Below are 25,978 nucleotides of genomic sequence, written 5' to 3' on the forward strand. Positions count from 1 at the left end.
GTATCGTACAAAATCTACAGGGGTATATAGTGAAACGACGATGGGGGTCACGAAGTGATACAAGTATCACGTTGTTGGTTGTGACACCCACGGTTGTTTCACACTTACGATACGTCTGTGTTATGGGCCCAGAGTTTCTTGTATTGCTTATAGTTCTCACCACAGAACTTAGGTGTGTTGGCTTTCCTCTTCATCGTCGTTTCGTATATTGCACACTGCTACCAATGTTTAATGCAATAAAACGACCAAATCACAGTTATAACAATCTGAAATAGAAAACGTATTAGAAATACATAATCCAATATTCATTGCTCAATAGTCAAGAATACATCATAAAACGGGATTTATAAAATGGCTAATAACTTACTCTAAAACATAGTACTCGAAAACATACAAACTCACCACTAGGTGGAGACGAAACTTGACATCCTGTCCTAAATAAAAGCATTGTTATAAATAATGATATAACACATTGGTCTTCTATCCCTGGAATAAGGTTAAAGGCTACAGATAAGTGTAGTTTGTCTCTTTTGATGTTCCCTGGGAACCTCTCACTGATAAGAGATAACATATAACTGTTGGGTTGAATATAACTTCAACCTGAGGGCAACAATTCAGCATTATCCACAAATCCGGTGTGTTTAAATAGTACATACTCTTGCAACCAGCTTTGTGTTAACCATTTCCATAACAACAACTTCTATGAATTATCTGCCTGCTACTTCACTGTACAGGTGCTGTAATAGTTTTGCAAATACGTTAATGCCTTTTTACCTAGTCCAATGAGCAAATCTTCTTAATGCCTTCTTCCTGTCCTAAAACTAAAACTTCATCCTATTAAAGTAAAGGCCAGTTGTTACCACAAGCTATTATACCGTCCCTCTCAAAAACATGCTTCAGCCTCCATCAAAAACAATTTTAGTTTTCAGTCCTTCTAGTTTCCAAAAATCTACCGAGCTAGTGTTCTGGTGTGCACAAAAGCCCCTAAGCCCGTGCATTCCTTGCCCCGCTAGCTGCCAGTCCTTGACAAACTTCCAATAGCAAAGATCAACTAGTCATTTACAAATTGAGCACTATACAATTTTAATTGTTTTAAATATTTGACTTTGTAAAATGAGCTAAAACATTGATTTATTAGTTTCATTGATTTATTAGTTTCATTGAATGGTCCAACCTGAAAATAAAATTGATCATATAATCTCAAATCACTTACAATGTTTGCTAATTGCTATTATATGAGATTAAGATTTTGGACCACAATTTAATTGCCTCGTGTTGCCAGTTTATTTAACAACTAACTTGTTATTTATGTTAGCAAGTTACCCCTTGATTGCAGTCACAAGTTTGAATGTAACACAATGACCTTCACACAGCAAATGGATGCAGAGGACATAGTTAGGCGGGATATTGAGCGACTGAATATAGCAAATTTCTCCTCACCTCTGGGAGCTGAAGTTGCATCAGACCGTTTTACTGGTGAACGATCTTGGGAGAGTAATGGAAAAGCACCAATGAAGTCCAGAGCAAAATCTGAATACTCATATCTTGACAAGGTAAAGAGAGCCAAAAGATATCATACTGTTTTTCATAATTACTATTTGAATTCGTATTTTGGGTTCCTGAATCATCTGCAAAATAAGTTCAGTCTCCAATGATACACCCATAGCAACATTTAATTATCTTATATGTCTGATGGAAATGCCACTATTTCAGTTACACTGTGTCCCTAACAACAGATGGTCTGTTGAACAACAACCTTCACCAGACGAGTGTCACGACAGTGGGGTATCCCTTCCCCTGGCTATAAGCCAAGGTTTGCTTTAAAATAATTTCATCTGAGATTACTTAAAATCTATCTTGATAAACATAATCTAGTACATGATGAAAATCATGTGTGTTTATAGTACCTGTGATGGGAAACAGGAAACTTGATTTACAATCCGTTTTATTACTTACCCAATGAATTGATTCGGCTAATACAATTCGTCCCCTCAGCAAGTAACTTACAATACGATGGAGAACAGAGAATGATTGACAGGTCCTTCGGGTTTCTGGACCAGGAGGGTTATAGCAACATACACGGAATGAGACCTCACATTTTCAACTGCCGTTCCGAGCCTTCCATACCTCCTAGACTCAACATGGAACCTCTTTCACAAGTGAGAATATTTGTTTAGTTACGGAATATTTGTGTTGCAATTATAGGACCATGTAAGGGCTCTGGTTACAAAAGTGAAATATTTCAATAGTTTGCACTACGCTGGTGCTCTTAGAATGCTGCCCATTGTAAGCTTTGAATGTAATACCCTTCTTCAATAATTAATAAACAAGCCACATCACACCTGCACTTGATTGGTATGATTCTCCAGAAAATGTTTGCAACTTTTATCAAAGTGTCTGTTAAACCACAAACCGACTGAGTTTCTAATCAGCAAAATGGCCAGACTAGTTACATATTAAAGCTCTTTATCGTTTATACCCGATACTACGAGTAAGTATGTGACTATATAAACTAAGTGCATGTGTTTAATTATACACCCTGAAGAGATTAGATTGAGCATGAGAGGGCAAGTTACTCTTGTAATCCGGAGAATGTTACGAAGGAATTAAGCGGTTACTGTAGTTGCTGCACTAATGTGATTTTAATCACAGATACCGTCTCATTTTCCCAAATTTCCCAAATATTTCACTTCGTCCAATATATAATGCGACTAACAACTTTGCCGTGAGAATTCCTGATATCTAATATCTATAGTGATCTGATGCTATCCATGTTCAGGGGAACTGACAGGAATAGAGATAGCTATAATTGTAGACATGAATATTTGGAATTTCGCCCAAATTTCTTGTTCCGACTATTAAACATAAATAACAAGTCTGTTCGTATCGTAAGAGGGCTGTAATGTCTATCTTCTTGTTAAAATATTTCTTAATCTAACTCTAATCTAACTCTAATCTAACTCTAATCTAACTCTAATCTAACTCTAATCTAACTCTAATCTAACTCTAATCTAACTCTAATCTAACTCTAATCTAACTCTAATCTAACTCTAATCTAACTCTAATCTAACTCTAATCTAACTCTAATCTAACTCTAATCTAACTCTAACTCTAATCTAACTCTAATCTAACTCTAATCTAACTCTAATCTAACTCTAATCTAACTCTAATCTAACTCTAATCTAACTCTAATCTAACTCTAATCTAACTCTAATCTAACTAACCACTCTATCTGTCCCCAGGTAAGACCAGGATACCAGGAGCACAATGCGCGTCCAGCAAGTATCCACATTAGTACACAATACAGCGAACACGCCATCTTCAACAGTCCCAGCGGAGTGGGCGGCAGACACGGGAGCACAATGTTTAACGACCACGTTATGTACCGGAGTATGGAGTCCATGTTTAATCACGCTAGTAAACTGGGCAACACTTCCGAACACACTTCCGATACTACGCTCTCTGTGCCTGGTAAATTTATACTTACAAATTCTATGCTTTTGTCAGTTTGGTCACGGTATTTTTTCGCAAACTTGTAGGTTAAAAGGGAATGTTTGCGTGCTAGGTATTTGTTAATATTACAGTCCAGATCATAACCAGTATTACTATCCAATCCTTAGTCTCTTAGTCCCTAGTGACTACCAGGCAGCTTATCTAGATGTAACCTAGCTCCACCCCCCACAGCCGGCCTACCCCCCTCCCACACACTTACTCACTTACAGTTCACACACACACACTCATTCCTGAGCTCAATAGTAGCTCAATTGATAGAGCACCGAGCATGTAACTCGGAGATTGACGGATCATACCCGCTCCGGCACTATGCCGGCCCATGATTTCCCGATCAATTGTTTACCAGTAAAAATCGAGTCCATTCAATATGTGCTTGTACACATGGTCGATACGATCACAGCCCAACTTACACGCTCAAAGCACAAACACTCAGATACTTAATACTGACCAACCCGCATTATATCTAGCGTCTAGACTCCACAGTTTAATATCATGAAGTATAATATACGTGTGGAATTGGGGGATCTAGGAACCATGGCATGTTGGCATGTTGCATCATCCCTATCTTTAGGAGATGAGGGAGTGTGGAGGAGCCTGATTATCTTCATGACATTATCTCTGTCATCACATTATATTCTTCCTACTTTGTTGTGAGGACCAATCCTGAAGATTGGGGTCTCATTTGGGGTTAAATCTGGGTATTTGGGTTGCCAGACCACTAACAGTCAATCAATCTGAACAATTTTATAAACGTCATTAACCCCCCCCCTCCCCCTCCCGGCCCCATTAATTAATAAACATAATAGCTTGTAGTACCGTGAGAAATTAGAGTACGAACCAATTTATACGAATTATGCACATTATTAGAATTATGCACATTGCGCAACTAAGAACTATCAGAGAATTAGAAACCATTAAAACCTGGTCAATTGATAGATTTAAAAGGTTATTGTGTCATAGATGATCATCTTTCCATTGCATAAATTAAAGCTATTAATACAACTAGTATTGGAAGTGACCTTCTAATTTTCAAAGCTCATAAAAAAGAAGTTTCCTTGAGAAAATTATGTCTTACTCTGTATTCATCCCATATTAAATTTACAACATCGAACACATTATCAAAAAGGACTAACTGGCACTGTAGGGATTGATCTTCAAGAAGGTACGGTCTATGGAAGTCTATTGTTTTCAAAGTTGACAAGTTCTGTTAGAATTTCAGGAATTTTCAAAATCATTGTCTGTCCATTAGCGGGGTGAGCACATTTATTTGTGTAAGACTGCTGTCCCTAAATTCCTTACGTCTCCTCTAATCTGCAATTAGAGCAAGTGGAAACAATAGCGGTTGCCAATAAAGCTACAGCTTGTTAATGTTCCCTGAATGTCGCTTGAAGTTCTCAAACAAAGGGGGAACAAAACTATTTGGAACTTTTCCAACAAGTTTTGCTTATTAACCGGGTGTTGCATCTTGGTGCAATGGTGAAACAAATCAATGTCACGTAACCAGCTTCTATTTTTCAGAAGAACAACATGTCACCATAGACAGAGATCCGAAGAGAGGGTTTGGTTTCACGATCAGAACAGCAACAAACCTTACTTCCCAGGACAGAGTCAAGATAAAAGAGGTAAGAAAGGTGCACTCCTTCATCTTTACTTTTATTTGTATACAATTCAGGAGATTAATCCTTCATAAAAAAATGTTTATAAAGTTCATTTCGAGAGACCATTTGTTGGACTGTCAAGTTGAAAGAGAGAGGGAAGTCGAAGCTACATACACCATGTCATTCTTTTTGTGCTTGCCAAATTCTTTTGTAATTGTTTAGATAATATCACGTGTAGTCTTGATACGCATTGTGTCTCCTGGAATTTGATAAAGGCTCCCATCATGCTCCGAATATTTGATCATGAGAATTCTGAAGCAGGATCAGCCTGGCGATTACCATCGTTACATATTATGTGACGGTAAAATCATTCAATATATTTATTAATCATTTTTGACGTGTACATAACATTAGATGATCTATACATTAATATGTCTATATACCTGGCTGAGCCTCTACATCAATATGTTGAGATGTTCCTTAAACTATTTACCGGCTAAGGATCTTGCCAGCCAGCCACTGGTAGCTCTAACCAGATGTACATGACATTGCGAAGTGTACCATATTATATATATATCTATATAGTGTACCATGTTCCCAGCGTTACTCTGGTTAACGCTCCAATCTTATATTTCAAATTGGTTTTCTCAGAACCCAATATCACTAGTATCCAAACATTTACACATGTAACAATCGGCATGTTTGGTATTTAAAACCTTGGATCGTGATTTCCAACTTGTTGTGCGCGTCTCCTGCAAGGTAATTAAGTTGTTAAAGTTGGTCTGGAATGAACCAAGTCGTTGGTTGTTTGGAAGTAAACATTGTGAGTGGTTTTGCCATATGATACAGGGTGGCCCATCCTGTATATAACGCTTATAAAGCTGTCATTAGTCTGATGTGTAGTTTTAGTCTCTTTTTGCGTGGTAGGTTTAATTTATACCTCCACATGGGAGAAAGCCAGGTGAAGGAATGTAGAATAGTTGCTATTCTCTACCTGCTATATTGAACAACAACAAGGTGGTAACTCCATGTTCAAATAGTGATGCGATAGCGCTGATCAGGCGAATATTCAAATTATGGGCTATAATTACCAAAGTGATTGAGACAGCTTCAGAGGAGATTAACTAACACGTGCCGTATGATTAATACATGATATTTAATATTCATAAGCTTCTGAGCAAATCTCCTTGTATTCAGGACCCTGTATGAGACATAATTTCGAAGCTTGAGATATCTCCTTGACATCTTAGATATGGTAAATTTAAATGATATATAGTTTTAATTTGTGCTTTATAGTAATTCCCATGCCAAGGTTTGGTCAAGACTCTAGTTTGACTTATACGGTTTAAGCTGAGAGTTGTGCTAATTCGTAACAGCTTGAATATTAAAGAAATGCCTTTAAAATGAAATCATGCAGTTTAATAGTTCCACACCGGTGCATATTGCATAACTGTCAATTTACTCTTACCTTAGACATAACTGTCAATTTACTCTTACCTTCGACATAACTGTCAATTTACTCTTACGTTTTTCCATTTTTTCCATGCCATTTTCTCCATGCCATCGTATTTGCCATCGTATTTTACTCATTTCTTTTTCCGCTGGATTCCTTTAACAGCATGAACTTGGAGAATTGCAATAACCCTCAAACGTTAACGCGGGAATATAATGTTAGTTACACTGGCAACCTCATTAAAAGTCAATCATATAGAAAATCAACAATTAATAACCAATAAATAACAATACAATTAATAAGCAAATCTTCACAATGAGCAAGTAATGGTGCTGTCAGTGTAATCAGAGCATTTCCATGAGGATATATTAACATAATATAGCATCTAAACTTTAGCTAGGGGGTAACGTTCCCATTGTTAGACCTGTTACTTGCAGCTACCACCCGTATTCACACTCAGACCTGTAACTTGGCGCCAATGTAATAATTGAAATGCTAATTATCTCCGTATATATAAGGGAGGGGCTGGTTGATGACTTTAAAGTGCTGTTTTCTAGATCTTGGCAGCCACTCACTAAGGACTGTAAACAGAACAGAACACCTTGATAAGGGACAGATAGGCGTGTCCAATATCGGGGATCTGTAATACCTTCTTATCTGGGTGGTATTAGAATTACAAAGCAGGGGTAATTAATAATTATGTATGTGGTTATTTCATTCTTGTTTCTTTCTCTATCAACCTGACTGGTTTTGGGAAACTTATTTTCTTCAGTATGTTCCGGTCATTATCCTTAGAAACACGTCTTGTCATGTACAACAAAAGATTCATTATATTTTGGTTTTTCCCTCAGTTTTAAACCCATGGTCTTTCAAATACTGTTATAATAAAATCAGTAATATCTTGTTTCAATACATAGTACCTCTCATGAACCAGACCGAGGTGTGACGTCATAACACGTGGTGTGACGTCACACCACGTGTTCTGATGTCACTTGTTTCAATACATCACATAGTACCTCTTATGAACCAGACCGCATGTAAAATACTCCAGCAATTAAAAATACAAAAGAAAACACCTCAGTATTTCCTAGTTACCCCTGTATACCCCCTGTTTTACTGCCCGCCAATTTGTGTAGTTACCAAATGTAAGCGCGGGTGTAATGTACACATCTCCACACCAAACAGTAAACATGACATAGTTTGCCTGGGTCCCTGTCAACAGATCCCTTATCTCTCTAACATTCCACTCTACAATTCCTCCACCAGTTAACCACATTCCAGCACGACACGCTCCCCGTGGACATTCCGCGGGTGTGTGTGTGTGTGTGTGTGTGTGTGTGTGTGTGTGTGTGTGTGTGTGTGTGTGTGTGTGTGTGTGTGTGTGTGTGTGTGTGTGTGTGTGTGTGTGTGTGTGTGTGTGTGTGTGTGTGTGTGTGTGTGTGTGTGTGTGTGTGTGTGTGTGTGTGTGTGTGTGTGTGTGTGTGTGTGTGTGTGTGTGTGTGTGTGTGTGTGTGTGTGTGTGTGTGTGTGTGTGTGTGTGTGTGTGTGTGTGTGTGTGTGTGTGTGTGTGTGTGTGTGTGTGTGTGTGTGTGGGAGATGTTTGTAAAGGTATTCTGATGAATTTTTCTATGAAATGTTTTCCCGATGATGAAACCCCGACAAGATTAAAGTATGCAGGAAAATAGCAGGCATACTTCGCCAGGTAATCACATTCCTATACGTCATCTTGAGAGCGAGGATATTACGGTGACGGTTGGGTGACATCCAACTCTATTAGCTTTTAACACTCCTTTTAAAATATCGCTATTTTATAGAGTTTTATCTGTCCTGCTCGGTATATTTACCAGTAAAAGCTATCTGGATCGTGTATATTATATCGGCGACTAATCGCCCTAAATATTACCAAATTATTCGAATATTTTCCTGCATATATAATAAAATAACATCGCCCGTGACCTGATCCCATCCTAATGTATTTAATAAGAATGATGGGGTCGCGTGATAGTATCACCTGGCAGAATGCCAAGCATATCCCCACCTATCATTATGCTATAATACCGGTCTAGACAGCAAGTTGGGGGCGTGATCTTCTTCCATAATCACCTGAAATATCTGAAGCTGTAGTTCCCGGGGTTCTTACACTTCCTTGTCTATCAACTTTAATATACTGGTCACATGTATAGTATGTGCATACCACATACCTTACCGCACATACCACATACCTTACTTAACCGCACCACCACACCACCAGCTTGCAAATTCCATTCCTGAATTCCCTGCTCTCAAATAGTTTGAGGTCTCATTGAAATATGGAAATTCCTGAAGTCTAGGATTCCTGATGTACTAATGGTAGTATTTAGGTACCTTGTTATGAAGTGAGTAGTTTTAGAGGGAAAATAGGGACTTGGCATTGTTTGGAAGGTGTTGGGTATTGGGTAGTGCATTTTACCTGTCATGTCCCAAACCGTTCAGCAGAACACATACCGACTGCTGGTCAGGGTTTACCTCTAAATTCACGTACACTGTTAAAAGCATTTTAACTATTTAAACTATTTTTCTGAACATATTTCCTTTTGTCAGGTTAAACCGGACAGTCCTGCCGCGTCTAAAGGTCTGATAGAGGGGCAGATCCTACTTCAGGTCAACGGTAAAGACATACAGGAGTTATCTTTTGAAGAGATCGTGTTCTTAATTCACAATGGTTAGTGTCAGGAGTGTAGGAAGCGGGGGGCACTGGTTAGTGTGTAATTTCGGGGTGGAGCGGGGCTATTTTTAGATTTTAGGTCATCGATGTTGAAAGTTAAAATCTAAAAATGTTCCTGTGATTTAATGGGAGTTTTAATTTTGTGGATTGAGTTGGTGTGACAGGGACCCTTTTAAGTTAGGTGGTAATTAGGTGGTAATCCTTTTAAATAGTGAGGGTAGTTAGTGATGTAATTAATTAATGTTAAATTTAGGAAAAATGAAAGCTAATCGACTATTTTTCAGAGGGAAACAGGGTGAACTTAACAGTCGTGCCATCCCAAACTGTACCTCAACCTCCCACTTTGAGTAAGTTATTTAAAACTATGTGAATTATTCAAATTAATTACTTTACAAATACGATGGATACCTTAGTTTGCTCCAAGCAATTAAGATAAAGATCGTGTTAAAATTTATCTCTCGCTGTAATGGTAATATAGTTATTCTCTTGTCGTGGATGTAAATCTATCTTTCTGGCCCAATGTTAATAAATTAATATTCATTACTTCGTAAAATGTAAGTTGTTACTAGTATATTAGCTTGAGTCAATAATAACATTAAGGGTGTAGGAGAGTTGATGTTGTAACGTGTATGCCCATTATAATACTGTGATTATAACACTATGAGACATTATCGAAGCCTCTTGTTGCAATGTTTATCTTGCAGTGTAACATTCCACAACATGATCCAATAGAATCGTTCCAACTTCGCTCCCAAATTCCCAGAATTTCCCCATATCAACAAATATGCTCAATAATGTGTATTCAACCCTTTCTAAATATATCCCAAATATATGTGACCAACTAACCCATTTAACGAATTAGTTACAAATAGGATAAATAGGGCCGAGATTCTACCACAGAGCTCAGTTAACTTTGAGACAATGGAGCTAGGAATGTTGCCCACAGCAAGTCTCGGGTTAAGAATGGACGTGTTGCCTTTATATCGTTCAGCTATTAGAGAACAGACTTACAGACCCTGTGCAGTGTTCGACTGAAAGAGACATTTACAAAGCCCGTGTATTAGTGTGTTTAATTAGACGTTATAAGTCCTGTACGATACAGATCTTCTTGGCTTGCTTGAGATCAGATCTTTGTTGGAAATAATATAAAACAACAAGATTAAATTGGCGTTCCGCCGAACTCTAGCGTTAATTAAACTGACAATCCCAAACAAACTTCACTGTATATTAAAAGTTTCACTCTCACAGCACACGACACATAGTTACTAGCAATTTACAACACGATGCATTTATTTTACCAGTTTTACGGAACTGCTCAATAGTTACTGTACAGTATTACAGCTTTTCATCTACAAGTGAAACAAATTCCTCATATTATGAAGCCAGGGTGGACAAGCTACACCTGGTTATAACGTTTCCATCCCATTACGTTTCCATCCTTGATTACCTAATACTCAATAAATGTAATAGACTTGTAGTGTAGTAATTAGTTAATACCACGGGTTCAGCCCCCCCCCCCCCTGGCTACGTACCAACTCCCCCTCTAAAGTTGTAAATGAGTAGTCTCTCTGAGTCTCCCGCAAAACCCCTTGACAATTCAGATGGATACCTGGCATTCATCACCTTTCTGATACGGCTTACTCTTACTACTGCTTACCAGAAACTGAGAAACCGCCTTCTGGATCCAGCAAATACCAGATACAAATTCCAAACTTACCTTTTCGGGGCTTTGGGTATACAATAATTAGTGCTGCATATTCCATAAAACTGTCTGGGTGATATTTAGTTTAGCTTTACGATTCTTGCAGCAAGGACCAAGTTATGTCATGTCGAATACTTTATTCTTAGTAGTGATGTATCGTTGTTAAGCTGCATTCTTCTTGTACTAGAATGGTCCATTACATAATTGTGTTCGGTGAACATTATCCCTATTATGTTACAGTTATTTTGGCTCTTTGTCCTGGTTTGATTAAAGTCATCATGATACACGTTGCTTTGTCGTCAATATACGTCAGCTACAGCTCATTAATGACGACCCCCCTCCCCCCACTACTAGCATCCCGTGCTTCCTCACACATTTCACTGTTAATCGAATCTTAAAATTTCGACGTTAATAAACGCAACTATAAATGTTCAATCTCTCGTATGTTACTGTTAGGAAGTTTCTAGCTGAAAGTAGCTCCCATTAATTTGTCTGTTTCGGATGAAAGATCATCCGTATTAATACCCCTGCGGCATCTCCCTCTCCCTCTACATAATCACATCTACATCACGATCTGGACATACCCCTAAAGAACGCTAACTATTTCATCAATTTTCCCTTTGGATAATTATCATACCTTTGGTGAGAATAATTTTTAAATAGTAGACTGTCATTATTTCTTCAAAGTTAACTTTTAACGATACTTAATCGATTATAGACAGTGAAAATGCATTATTTGTAATGAAAAGATGAAAGAAGCATCGTAAATGTGTTTTTTCGAGTCTCGCATTACGATGTAGAATAGCAATTCCCAACCGGTTTTATAAAAACACGTACCGAAGTGAACCTTACTTTCCAGTGAAACCTGTCACGTGACTCTTGCAGGTTTGTCACGTGACTCTTGCAGGTTTGTCACGTGATTCCTCGTTCCTAGTGTTTTCTTAATCCATCCTGCTCAGTCGATCTCTCAGAAACGATTATTGCATTGTCCATCCTTAGTTTAGAGATCGTGTAGCTGATTGTGGTTTCCTTTCTGTCACATCCGAGTGTATTATATGCTGAATACCTTACATTCTGGAATGTAGAACTTTTTTGACACGCACTCAGTAGTGACCACTCATTATTGCATATTAAATTTTTTTCTTCTCAGTTGATTAGATCCCTCCCTACTTCCCTAAATGTTTGAAATTTTCTGGATACTTAGTAAAAACTATTGTAGTGGTGTACAGGATTTCAAGATATGAAATGTAAGAATAACCTGCTTACCTACAAGTTCAAGAAATACACAAATTTCAATTTATTTGAAGTTTATTCCTATGTGTTCCCAATTAATATAGCACTCGATGCCGTGGCTTATAATCTAATAATTTAAAACATTCAATCACATACCATGAGTACACTTAACGCAATGTGACTTTATTAATACAACAAGTTATTTAAAGGTTATAAAAATGTATAGTAATAATATGTACAATTGCAGATGATGTAGTGCACGAGGGTTACTTGCAGCGACAAACGAAATGTGGAGGAATTAAACTTTGGAACAAACAGTGGGTCGTTGTGAAGAGAGATGGCTGTCTTTACTACCACAAATCTAGAGAGAGGTAATTAACTGATTATTTGATTGATTGCTCAATTAATTAATTAATTAATTCATTAAATAGTTGAAATTATCTTCTTATGACCACGTCATGTTCCTGTTTCATCTCCAAAATGAGATGTCAGTATTAGTGTTTAACAGATTTATCCAATCGCATTATAATAATTCTATGTTTGCATTTTTGGTTGCATAAATTCGGTGGTAAGATTAGAATCTTTAGTCTTTTAAGTCTTGTTGTCACGTTTTTGATTAGGATCCGACATGTTATCTACAAATAATACGTTCATCCAGATCCCTGAATTTATCACCACAAAGTAATTCAGTCCATAGTATTTATTAATTTCACTAATACTTAATTATCACACGAGACAGTAACCAATTAATGGCAGACCCTCCCGTTGCTATCCCCGCAAACCCCGTCTCCTATATCATATAATTCCTGTCGTGATTTGTTCTTTAACATTCCTAAACTTTCAGCCAACCCAGCGGTATGATCGTTCTTCCCTCCTTCCACTACAGCAAAGCGGTTTGCGCAAACAGAAAGAATGTGATCAAGATAACGCGGGGCTCCAGTGTGTATCTTTTCGCGGCGCACGATCTCCAGGTATGTGAGACGGAGCCTGATCCCCCCTCAGGCTTCCTCAGACCTTATTAGCAGCTATGCGTGGAATGCTGAATTCTTTGTTAAGAAAATCATCGATGGTTTTAAAAATAACAAGAATTCAAAGTTATGCAGACTGAAAATTTGAAGATAAAAAGCCGGGTAGCGTGGCTCGTGAGATATCAATGGCACACAGCGCTGATATAAGTTAGCGTCGTTTCCAAAAGTGAAGTAAATGCCTCACATTCCAACGGAGAAGACTTATTAGTACTTTCTCAACACTTGTAGTTGGTTAACAGTGCACGCGGCGTGCTCTATGACATGTTCTAAAAATCAGCTGAACCTTGGGCACATGCCAACATGCCAGAGTGCAGCTTTACTTTTAGCTAGCTTTTATAAGAAATTTGCATCGCATCTGTTCTAACACCTTCGTAATGAACATTCCTGCGATGTTTTGCATTTTACCACCCAATTAAAGAATTCCAACAGATCGAGACTCTTCCTTTCAAGGCCCATAGTTTCATTACTAACCGTAATTTTCTCTGGAATTTTCTCCTTTTTAAATCCATTTTTGAATGCTGTAAATTGGTGAACCTGTGAGACGAATTCCAGCAATGCCTAACATACCTGTCCCTCTTTCAGGAGTACGAGAAATGGCTGCAAGTTCTGGCTGAGGCTACAAAGACTCAGACTCTTACGCTAAACCATTCTATACACAACTGCGCACTATCCGCTCTAGCCATCGATAATCCTCTTTACTCCGGCTGGATACTAAAGTTGAAACTCTCCGGATTCCGGGCCAAACGGAAGTGGTGTGTTCTCAAGGTATGTAATAGACAGTAGTATTTGATAAGGTATGTAAGAGTATTTGATACGACGTTAGATTTATCTTTACACGCGAAATCACTCATTACCATTTCGTATCCTCTCTCTCTCAAACGAAAGCCGACAGAGTCACAGCAGCGTAGCTTAATGTTTCCAAATCCTATGATCATGTAAGATCAGAGGGAAATTCACAAACTTTAACAGTACCATGGGCGTGCCGGGCATGTCCCCTTGTTTGCTTTCCTCCCCTCATCCCTGGAATTTGAGGCATGTTAAAAACGCACTCACGCCCAACTTCTCATCGTGGTAGAAACACAGAAACACACAGCCCTGCTGCTCCTTCTTGTGCATGTATTCGCTGCTTCATCCCTAGTTCAGTGCACATTGTTGGACTCTGAAGAATGCTGCGTGTGTACATGTTAAGAGTGTCTAATTTTAGTGTTCACGTAGGGCGCCCTGCCCTCTGAAACTACAGTTGGAAAATCCACTGTGCATATGAGGATCACATTATATAATAGATTATACATTGTACACGAAGATATCAGATATAATATGTAGTACACGTGTTACAATGTTACAATGGCATGCATTGCAGCCTGCGATATGGCCTTGAACACACACTTTCTCACTATTTTTCTCATGACCATGCTTTTTTCCTTTGTTCTGGACGAGCAAGTGTGTTTAGAGAAAGTTTCTAGAATGGTTTTCAAGCTTTTGTGAGGTGGTTTTTGTCAAGCTCATTTACTGAGCTAATAAATTGCGTTATCATTAGAAATATCTAATTTTAAGTTTGTCGTATGACCACATCGGCTGTAATAGACAGCTTTTCTTGCTGTAGATGGATCTTTCGTAAGAAAGAAAGGAAGACGGCAAAAATGAGACCCTCATCGAATTTTTCACAGTAATCCGTAACATTCTGGCCATACACAGCATATTATAGCTACACACCAAACATTCTCAAGTTCTCAAACATGATGGTAATTCGTTTACTTCTACTGTAACTTTATTGCCAAGGTCACTTCCCTCCACATTCCATCGGAACTGGCGACAATAATTAAATTACCTTTATCAGATGTTCCCCTTGATTTCCGTGATCACATTCCAATTCTGATTTCCAGCACATTTCAAACATTTCCCAGTACTGAACTTCTTACTTTACAGGACAACATGATGTTTTTCTACTACAACATCGAGGACAAGAAAGCGCACGAGGTGCTGTGTTTGACGGGTTACTCCTGCGCGGCTACGTCCGTGCGCGACTACAAGTATTGTTTTGCGCTTATTCCACCCACCATGAAACGGTGGAATTCCGTCTTGGTGTTCGCGAACGAGAACAAGCATTCTTACGACAGGTAATAATTTTAAATGTTAATACTTGTAGTACTTGTAAAGGTGTCTCTTTTATATCGATTTTGCTTTTTTCTTAAATAAGTAGTATACTGGAATGCAGTAGCGAAAGTGGAGCAGATGTTTCCTTATACCAGACAGACATATTTTACATATCTTACATATCTTAACGGTCGATGCAGTCAGCTGATCGGTTAACCGCTGTGACTTCGTCTTTGTGCTGCAGGGCAAAGAAGCTTCTACTTTACCTCAAAATGATCCTTGATTAAGTTAATAAAATGCAATTAAACAGTTAATGTTTCATGTCTCCTCTGCTTTCTCCTTGTGTTGCGTTCTCATGTTACCTAGGTCCCATGCTTTACAAACTCAAGTATGAGGGGGGGGGGTGTCACGTGACACATTTGTCGCCACACATCTCCCTCCACGCGGGACAAACAATATTTAGTTAGAAAGCAAACAAAGGAATGGTATGTTAGTGCCCGGAATGATAAGTCATTGTTTAGCTTCGTCCGCGCAGCGTGGTCTCTGACCAATTTTAACTGAAGATGATACTGCGAGCTATTATACCCGAGATATCTCACCTTTTCTGTGGAGAGTTCAGATCTGCTCACCCTTAATGACACAACTCGGAAGTTGCCCTGCAGTGCATTCCAAAAATGATAAGGTGCCGAATAATTCATGAAATTTCCCCGTCTCCATAGCTCCCTACTCCTGTCTTCCTGTCCAGTCTTCAAATTCCTTGATCGTCTCAAGCTCGTGAAAGTGCTGATAATGAAATAATGTATTTTAATCGGATATCCCACAGTTCCGCCTCTATAATATCTCAAATAACTTCACTGACATGCCAGAGTGTGTGTAATCGGTTAATCAGTGGTCGGGTTGGAATGTGTGTAAGAATGTGGGATTGGAATTTGGTGGTCAAGTTAGCTCAACTTTTACTGTGGATCGGTGGATCTTTTAAAAGCTAGTCACATGTAACAGTGCTTCGCACAAGCTTCTTAAGAAATTGCCTCAATCATTAGCCACTTGATACCCAGTTGGGTGTGGCCCACAACTAAATTATAGTATCGGTAGCGAAATGTCCGATAACTGTAATACCACGGTATCTCCCCGCCATTTTCAGACGATGTCGCATATTTTGTGAGTCAGGAGGTGCATTCCACCCCAGGAGGTGCATTCCACCCCGGGGGTCCTGCACGTACAACACTTACACTAATGATTGGTTTATTGAAACAAAGAAATGAAAGCTTGATAAAGGAGTCTGAACTAGGACCCTGTTACAGCGTGGGAGTAGGGAGCCGCGCCCTACGGTCCTGTTAATCGTTATTCTCTTAGTGCTGATAACTTCCCATTTAGTTTAACACCGCATATTATATAAGCTCGCAGACCGATCCCTACCGTATCGATTATTTTGTCTTTTTCTCGTCTTTCGGAAATATTAAGATATAAGATACGTTTGTAGTAACTAATAGTAATCATCTGGATAATTTACCAATTTACCGGCAATATTTACCGGCAATATTTTTGTCTCCTTGGCTTGAAGACCCCCCCCCCCCCCCCCCCCGGCCCCCTTAAAGGCTCACTCTCCAAATTAAATGATTTTTATTTTCAGATGGTACGAAAAGATAAGAAGTGTACTGGACAGCACGCAGTTAGATAACGGCGCAGCGACGGCAGCAGCAGTAGCCCCGCCGCGCACTGCTTCCAGCACACCCACCACATCTCCAACTCCCATGCCAGCTGGCCCGTTGCCAGGTTCGCCTCAACTCACTCTGAGATCCAGTGCTCCTAGTCCGGATACTAGAGAGGTAGGCTTCATCACGTACATCACCTTTTTAAACATTTAGTTTGTTTACACTTTATTTAAACACTTTTTTGAGGAATGTGAAACAGCGTGACACCCAGAATTAGCCCCAAGTAGTAAATTTCCTGTCAGTAAAATTATTATGTATCAGAAACCTGAAATATAAATACTTACTTATCAAACTTGATATATTGCACATCAATTATTTGGATAAACCAGCAAAATTTACACTCCGAATTCCCACACAAACATTACAATTTTATATTCCCAATTTATACCGAATAACAAAAGAAATGAAATTCGGAGGTGGGCACAACACAGCCATTCTTGTCACAGTTATTAGCAAACAGTGTCACATGCTAAGTTCATTTAGTGAGGTAGTGTTTCACTGTTACTAGTTAGTTACTGTTTCAATGTTGCCACATTTCACTGGAACACTGCACTTTCCTTGTAAGAACTAGAAGCTGTACTATTTACCACCATTGACGTCACAGATAACTCTCTGACGTCACGACAGTTTGATGATCTGTAGTATAGATGGCGATAAGTTGTAAAGTCCTCATTATAGATAAGACTATTTCATTATCGATTTGGTGTGCCAATTAGATGATTAATTCGATAAAGGTGTGATCGACTAATAAAATGTTGGCTCAATGTTGCTGCGGTCAAAATGTTAAGTCATCAATGATCTAATATCAACAAGTTCTATTTATACACTCTCTCTCTTGCGAGTTGGTCGGTATCTTATCCTGACCGCGCAAAATAACGGTGTAATGGTCCTCCGACTTTCAAGTTATAATGTCAGGAAACAATCCCGTTTCTGCACGAAAGGCTGATCGCTTTGATGGTATGTGCCGCTTTAAGGCATGTTACATCATTAATCTCCGCTACGTTTTCATGGTTACCAATAATCACATTACGCCCTTTGTACATTCTCCCAGAAAAGCAGAGATTTTTCATATTTGTGATAGGTCGGTTACTGAACACAGATCGCTCCCACTCCTCGCCCAGAGAACAGAATTTAACATATACCCCGATCGCATGTAGAACAATTTTTCAATTAACATTTAGCAACTTGCCTAGCAACGTTGATGCTTCGCATTCCTCAAGATCAAGTTCCAAGACTTTCTGTAATTTGATCAGTCTTCCGTTGCCAAAGGCCAAATTCGTAAATAATAAAATAAACGGAAAACCATGAGTTTCTAACGACATGTTTGTTTCAGTATTACAGAAAGAAGGATATGAAGAATGAAAACATGTATAACTTCAACACTTTGGTTCACACGGGCGATGCCAGACCGAGATCATGGCATGAATAGTCTCACCCTCCTCCGTTGAATCGGAAACTCGGACTCAGCTTTTTTAATTTTATTGTTTTCATTGTCTATTCATCACTGCAGAGTAATAATCATATATTCATGGTAAATTTTAACGCTATTCTATGAATATCATTAAAGAGATCGGAATGTTCTTCTATCGGAATGTTTAACACTTTTTAATGTTGTTTTATATTTCAAAATGAGTGTAATTTCTAATCAGTGTCCCCAGAAACAACCTTAACAAAGGAATTTCGCGTGTAACCTTGGTATTTGACAGCCTTCAATAACTCGACGTAGCGCGCGGCGAAGAAAACTGTGAAAATGGTCACGCACCATCTTTGGATAGCGGATGTAGAATTCAGACTGGCCATGCTTATTCAAAACAACGGCATACAGATTACAGAATATGGAATAGCAAATTTCTCTTATATAATACCACTAGCTTATATACACTTCACACTTAGCTTACCGGTATAATTGTACACAATCTCTGTCTCTGTACCTACTTGTAACGTTTCCTGATTTTGTTTTGAAAGTAAATAGTAAAAGCCCCGCAAATACTAGGCTGTTTTACCATCGGTTACTGGGCGGCGCTCAGCCTGTCATTCCACCGAATCTTTTATATTCTGTTTATGAACATAATAGCCTGGGGTCCTCAGGTACTAAACCATCGGTTAATCTTTGTCCAGTATTTCGACTAATTACATTGTAGGTTTATAACCTACCAGGATGCGCGCCGAGTTAAACTCGTCCACGGTCCTGATTACATTGTCAATTTGCAATTGTATTACCTGAGGACCCCAGGCTTTAATGTTGATAAACAATATAATATAATAGAGATTAGGCGGAATGACAGGCTGAGCGCGGCCCAGTAACAATTGTACGGATCGTAAATTACATATGATATTATCAATATCGTATCTTAAGCATGGCTGCTAAAAGCTCATAATTGCATTAGAATTACACTGACAGCTGTTACTGGGCCGCGCTCAGCCTGTCATTCCGCCTAATCTCTATTGAACATAATAGCCTGAGGTCCCCAGGTAATGACAGCTGGAAACTTTGAGATCAGAGTTTGTCGTGACTGTGCTATGCGGTACTTGACCACTGTTAATGAACTAGTACGGCGCTTGCTTAATTGACGATGTCAATTCATCTCAGCTCAGCACGGCATAGTAGCGCATTTCGTCGATCTAGAGATGTGAGAAGCCTCATTGAGTGCGCGGCGCGGCACAGTAACGCATTGCGCTACAATCACGGAGGAAGAAAAAAAATAACATGTTTGGTTGACTATGTCAACCCATCGAGATCGTTGCTCTGCGAAGCAAGAATGCTAGTTCGCGCGGCGCGTCGAAGCGGCGAAGTCACGTCCTCCAATAACATGTGTGAGCTTGTTATTCTCTTTCAAAATTATCCTTAACGGGTGATACTCGTAAAATATCTGTTCCATATATTGGACCGTCGAAGAGTCCAACTCGGTGCGCGTCCTGGTAGGTTGTAAACCTACAAAATTATCCTAAGTGATTTATATAAGTGCATTTATTGATTCTTAAAACATTGCAAAAGATTTGAGCTCGATTCATGAAGTTTGAAAGAAGTTTACACTCTACCTTGTAAATTGATGGGTAATTTTTTGGGGGAAAAGTCATTCAAACAATACATAAATTCAATTAAATCAAGTGATGCAATTAGCAAAGCAATTATATCGAGGGAAACAAGCGTTATGCTGGGCTTGTATAAGTCTTTAGTTATAGTAAAGCCTCATATAGAGTATTGTTCACAGGCATGGGCTCCAATTACTGGGCAGCACTCAGCCTGTCATTCCGCCGAATCTCTATATGTTTATGAACATGATAGCCTGAGGTCCCCAGGTAAGGGCTCCAATGGCTAGGTATGGAAACTGGTCACTGATTCTTGAATTGGAAGGTGTTCAAAGATCGTTCACCCGTATGATTGATGGATTGGGACTCATGACTTACAGAGAGAGACTGGATAAGCTGAACCTCACAACCCTGCTTGAACGCAGGGTTCGTGGAGATCTCATTGAGATGTTCAAGATCCAGGAAGGCTTTGTGGGTTACGGTTCCGATTTATTTGGTCGTTCTGGTAGGACCGTTGCTGCTAGATCAAAGACTCATAGATTCACCACAAATGAGACTGATTTCTTTGCCCAAAGAGTACTACGCTACTGGAATAGCCTGCCTCCGCTTGTTAAAGCTTGTAAATCAGTCACAGGCTTTAAAAGTAGATTAGATGCCTTTCGGCTTAGTAGTGGATATCGAGCTAATAAGCTTGGTCATCACTGGGAAATTATATGAAAGATAATCCAATAATAGCTAAGAGGAAGAAGGTCAATTTAAAAGGCCTTATTTAGGCACTTATCAGCCAAGAAGTTTTCAGTTAACTTCTTTTAATTTATATTTCAATAGTTTATTAAACGCAAATTGTACAGTTTTGAAGTAATTATATTTGTATGAGATGCCCAGAGAGGCATAATTTTAAATCTTATCTTATCTTATCTTAAAGCAAAATCAAATCGAGTGTTGCAATTGGCAGAGCACAATACATAAGTAACCGATATGGTTCATTGCTACCAATATTTCTGAACTTTAAACATCTTCATGTTACATGGCTGATGGCAAGATCTCCATCCAAAAGAATTAGTCTGCATCCACTGCATCATTACTTTGTATCATACGGCTGAATGAATGAATGGGTCATTTAAGCTCTTCATAGGAAAAGAAAGAAGAAATGAGAAAACAGAAAGATGAGTTTCTATCACAAAGGTTCAAGATGCTTTATAATGGGTCAGATCATCTTCTTAAGAACCACTTAAACCGAGCAAGAGAGAAGGGAGCATCAACATGGCTTTCAGCATTACCTCTAAAGGACCTCAACTATGTTCTAAACAAGCAAGAGTTCCAAGACAGCATACGCCTACGCTATGGATGGAAGATCCAAGGAGTGCCCTCTAAATGTGCTTGCGGACATGCAAACAGTGTCTACCACTCCCTTGATTGTAAATTAGGTGGATATGTTTGCATGCGCCACAATGCCATTAGAGACACTGCAGCTTTCTTCCTTCAAGAAGCAAAGTGTAAGGATGTAAGGATAGAACCTGCACTCCTACCTGTCCAACCAACTTCATTCTCCAGGAAGACCAACACCCAGGATGAAGCCCGTCTGGACGTAGCAGCTGTTGGACTGTATGCACCATTCGAAAGAACATTCTTTGACATCAGGGTCACTCATCCTAATTGCGACTCCAATACATTTAAGCCACTAGATAAAATCTACAGTGCGCATGAGAAAGAGAAGAAAGATCTATATGAGGAGAGAGTACTTCAGTCAGAGAAAGGGTCCTTTGTCCCACTAGTCTTTACAACATCCGGAGGTATGGGCCCACTCTGCACTGTGTTTGTAGATCGTATTTCTGAAAGGATAGCTGACCACAATAAAGAAGCTAAGAGCCAGGTCAAAAATCACATCAGAACACGATTCAGGTTTGATCTGCTACGAAGCACACTCATAGCACTCAGGGGAATCAGAGGAAGACAAAAAGCCCAGCACCTTGGACTGGATGACGTATCCTTCAATCTCATTCCTCAGAAGACGAGCTTTGAGGTCTCTTAAGTTTGTTTATGTAAATTTTATAGATAATTTATTGTAGCTTTTATAATGTGTAAAATGTTACGGACGAAATGATCCCAGGGGGGACTCCCAACCCACCGCCTCGGCGGGTAGTTGATACACCCTTCACAAGCAAGAGCCACTTTGGTCTACTTGCTGTGAGGTGTATCAGCTACATGGGTTGGGGGTCCCCCCTTTTTTTTTTTTTTTTTTTTTTTTTTTTTTCTTTTTTTTTTTCTTTTTTTTTTTCTTCATAGGCCTTTAAACAATCAAATATATTCACACAATTTTCAAAACACTTCATCTACTCCATCATCAGGATGGTTAATAATTAAATAAATTGTTAATAATGAAATAAATTAAATAAATTGTTAGCTATTTTAGATTTAATGATAATATCTTGTAAAAAGGGAGGCTATGTGCCAATGAGGTACAATTCTCTAAGAGATACAATAGCAAACCTCCCGAAAGAAACAGGATGCTCGAATATTCGGACCCCCATTGCATTACTCCATGTCAATCCATATGAATTTGATGTAAATGCGCGAGCGCTTGCGCGGCTCACCTATCCAACACTCTTGTTTACATCGTATCAGGCAATGGTTCAGTTTAATTATGGTAAGGGCACAGCCTGTCAAAAACCCTTTTCGCATGATCCGTCGACACCGCCTGAAGGTGAATGCATAATAACGGATCATGAACGTACGGAATCAAACGTTAATAAGCTTGCAGCTTCCGATGAAAATGTATTCAACTTTGTGTCATGCTTGAATTGGTTTTGGACCTCTTCAATGCTTTTATTTTAATTTATTTATTATTGTTATTTGGTATTATGAGCTGATATGTATATATACAAACGGTATCTAAAATTAAGCGTATAGCGAGCATATTTAACAATTTTTAAGCAATAATGTATTGCAAGCAGCTGTAACTTAAATATCACATAAAAATCATATAATTATAACACAAAACTAAAATCTTATTGGAATCTAGGTTAAACTAAGATAAAATTAATATCAGCCCCTTCGCCACTCTCAGCAGTCAACCAGGGCTCATAAAAGCTTAACAGCGCCTGGGTCCGTTCACCAACTGTGCTAATGTGAGTGGCGGTGTGGTAAAACCCATTTTAACAGCGTGAATATTTCTCAAATATAAGCGCGCTGGCTGCTAGCATACTTGTATCATTTAATTTTTAATCAAATTTATTCGGATATATATTTATTGATTATGTATTGAATTGGTGATAAATAATAAAATTGTCTTTTCTCAAAAAAAAAAATTGTCTTTTCTCAATGGAGCTAGACTCAATGTGTCTGGTTGTGGACTACAGTCAGCAATTGAGTACACTTTCTTTGATGAAAGGATGGTTAATGTATGTGCCGCATCAAATTTTACTGTCCGTCTACCTGCACCATGAAGAAAAAAACCTCTTTCAAGATCGGATACTGGGAACAGAGAAAGGATCATTTGAACCTCTCGTCTTCTTGAATACAGGAGACTTAGAACTAAGCTGCATTATTATTAAGGCCAAAATATGCTTTTCCAATATCCAATATTAATATTTCAATCCTTCAAAATGAAAATGTAATTCACACACCAAACTTTAAATTTTATCAAAATACAAATGTCCTAACATATACGTCTCTTATCCCTAGTTAATAAGTCAGGGGTGCAGTTGTTCTACTTGAACACTTAAAATAATTGATCACGCCGGATCACAATGTCATTTTATCAAAATCATTGCAATCTTGCATTGCAATATTGCATTGCAATTTTCCATTGTAATTTTGAAGTCAACTCTTTTTCAGATTCTTTATGTAATCACTGTTAATTCACTGAACTCTTGGAATCTACGAACTGTGACAATAAAACAGAGTTTTCAGTTGAAACGTTCAAAAAGAGCCAGTGAAGTCAGTTTTAGTCAATGAATGAAACGTTTCTGGATATCAAGAAAGATATGGAGGAGTTGAAGAGCGATCTTATCCGATCGCAAAGTACTGTTATCAAGCTGCAGGCTGAAATTCTGGAAATTAAATCGAAGCAGTTGGAATCCGTGCACTCCACCGCGCCGTTCAAGACACTGTCCAAGCTGAGATGAAGTCATAAAGTCAAGCTGTGTCTAAAACTGCACCTGTGCTTACAGAAAAGAGTTTGAAAAAGGTTGTACAGAATGCTGTATTGGAAGAGGATCGCAGTAGGAATGTGCTCATCTTTGGTTTGAAGGAGACTGATGAAGAGAAACTGTGCAATAAAGTTGACGTGATTTTTCAGCAGATTGAAGAAAAACCACTTTTCGCAGCTATCCGGGTTGGGAGGAAATAAGCCGACAAGACGAGACCAGTCAAAGTTTCGCTAGGTAATTCTAGTACCGTTCATCAAATATTAGTAAATGCCAAAAATTGAGACTGTGTGAAGATCACTATACTGTTTTCGTATCTCCAGATCAATCACCTGAAGATCGAGCTATCCATCAGAGGTTGATAGACCGTGATACATAATAATGAGTGATATACGTCCATAAGTTTTTACCGTGTGTGATACATTTAAAAAAAAAGAAGTCAAATAAGTACTTTTGGTTTTTATATTTGTTACTAGAATATTCAAGGGTAAAGATACAGTTAAACTGCGGAGGCACAACACCAAACCAACTCTACTCCACCTCCCAAAAACAACCTTCTCCTGGTCGGCCATGTCACTCATCCTGCACTTGACCCCCGCAGAGGTCACAATCCCATCAGAGCACAAATGAGCGAGAAACGGGGAAGCCTTAGCTACTGGGCCAAGGACTGCATCACTAGCAGCGAAATACGGATATATACCCTCCCTTTTACATGCGTTCAACTGGCACCCCGAACCACACGCTGTTTCTTAGACATAACTTCCCACTTACATCAGTGTCTTCTCGCAACAACTGGCATCGGCAAGTGGCGACACTCAATGAAACAAGAAATTTTTTCAATGAAACAAGAAATTTAATTTTTAGCACATTTTACAGAATAAAGAGATGTAAAACAATTTATATTAAAAATATAATGCTCATTTGGTGTATGACTTTTTGTCCTTGACTGTTAGTTTGATTTTGAAGGGACATGTAACTAACGCGAACGGGGCAGGGAATGTGCGTGCCTGAAAGCTTTTGCACACACCAAAACGCTAGTTCAGTTGAGTTTTTAGAGACAGGGCTCATCAGAAGAAAATTGTTAGCAGACGTTAGGGGTTCTGTTTGTGTTTGTTACTATGGGTTACAGTCTTGTTGTGACAGAAAGTCTACACTATATATGCCTAAGTTTAAATTGTGTAGTTTGAGGATATAAAATGCAACTTTAAGATGGATATTGGAGAGCTGGTGAAAAATTATGGTCGTTGTATCAATGGTTATAATAAGCTATAAATATCTTAAACTATACAGTGCTAAAAAAAAGGGTTGAGTCTGTGTAGACTCAACCCTGAGCTTGATCAGAATCTTCAGTCACAAACCTGACACCGTTTCGGGGCTTTCATTGCGATACGGTTTTCTGTCAGGCGCCCCAGCAGTCTCTCTTGGACCACCATCTGATCTGACAATCACCCGAGGATACCTGCTAGAGCTCGCGATTTACAACGAGTTAGCTTATGGCACCTCTGGCTGTTAGGTGAAGTCATAAAGCTCAAACAGCTCTCATCTCCCACTCTCTTTTCCTAGACAGCAGATAAATCCATCTTGAACAATGGGCTGTATCCTTCCCACAATCTCTGACCAACTTCTTGAGGGCTCTCCCAGTCAGACCAATCTTCCTTGATGCACACTCCAAACTTGCTGCAACCACACCTCTTGCAGCAACCTCAACAGCAAAGCTAAAACATGGCCACCCATTAGCTTGTATCTCCGCTTGTAGACTGTTA

General features: G+C 38.9%; 2 protein-coding genes across 3 annotated transcripts in view; both read left to right on the forward strand.

Annotated features, from left to right (window-relative positions):
• Positions 1–25,978, forward strand: part of LOC134823008 (proteasome subunit beta type-1-B-like) — a 96,633-nt gene that overhangs the window by 66,615 nt on the left and 4,040 nt on the right. The window lies entirely within an intron of this gene.
• Positions 132–18,705, forward strand: LOC134823005 (uncharacterized). The gene is made up of 14 exons (XM_063834309.1): positions 132–777; positions 1,156–1,553; positions 1,714–1,813; positions 1,996–2,159; positions 3,243–3,471; positions 5,032–5,135; positions 9,145–9,265; positions 9,553–9,615; positions 12,451–12,574; positions 13,048–13,174; positions 13,814–13,996; positions 15,158–15,348; positions 16,956–17,151; positions 18,371–18,705. The coding sequence occupies exons 2-14, from the start codon at positions 1,359–1,361 to the stop codon at positions 18,464–18,466; spliced, it is 1,893 nt and encodes a 630-aa protein (XP_063690379.1). The 5' UTR covers positions 132–777; positions 1,156–1,358; the 3' UTR covers positions 18,467–18,705.

Source organism: Bolinopsis microptera, chromosome 11 (genome assembly GCF_026151205.1).
Source record: "Bolinopsis microptera isolate Bmic1 chromosome 11, MBARI_Bmic_1.0, whole genome shotgun sequence".
NCBI classification, from domain to species: domain Eukaryota; kingdom Metazoa; phylum Ctenophora; class Tentaculata; order Lobata; family Bolinopsidae; genus Bolinopsis; species Bolinopsis microptera.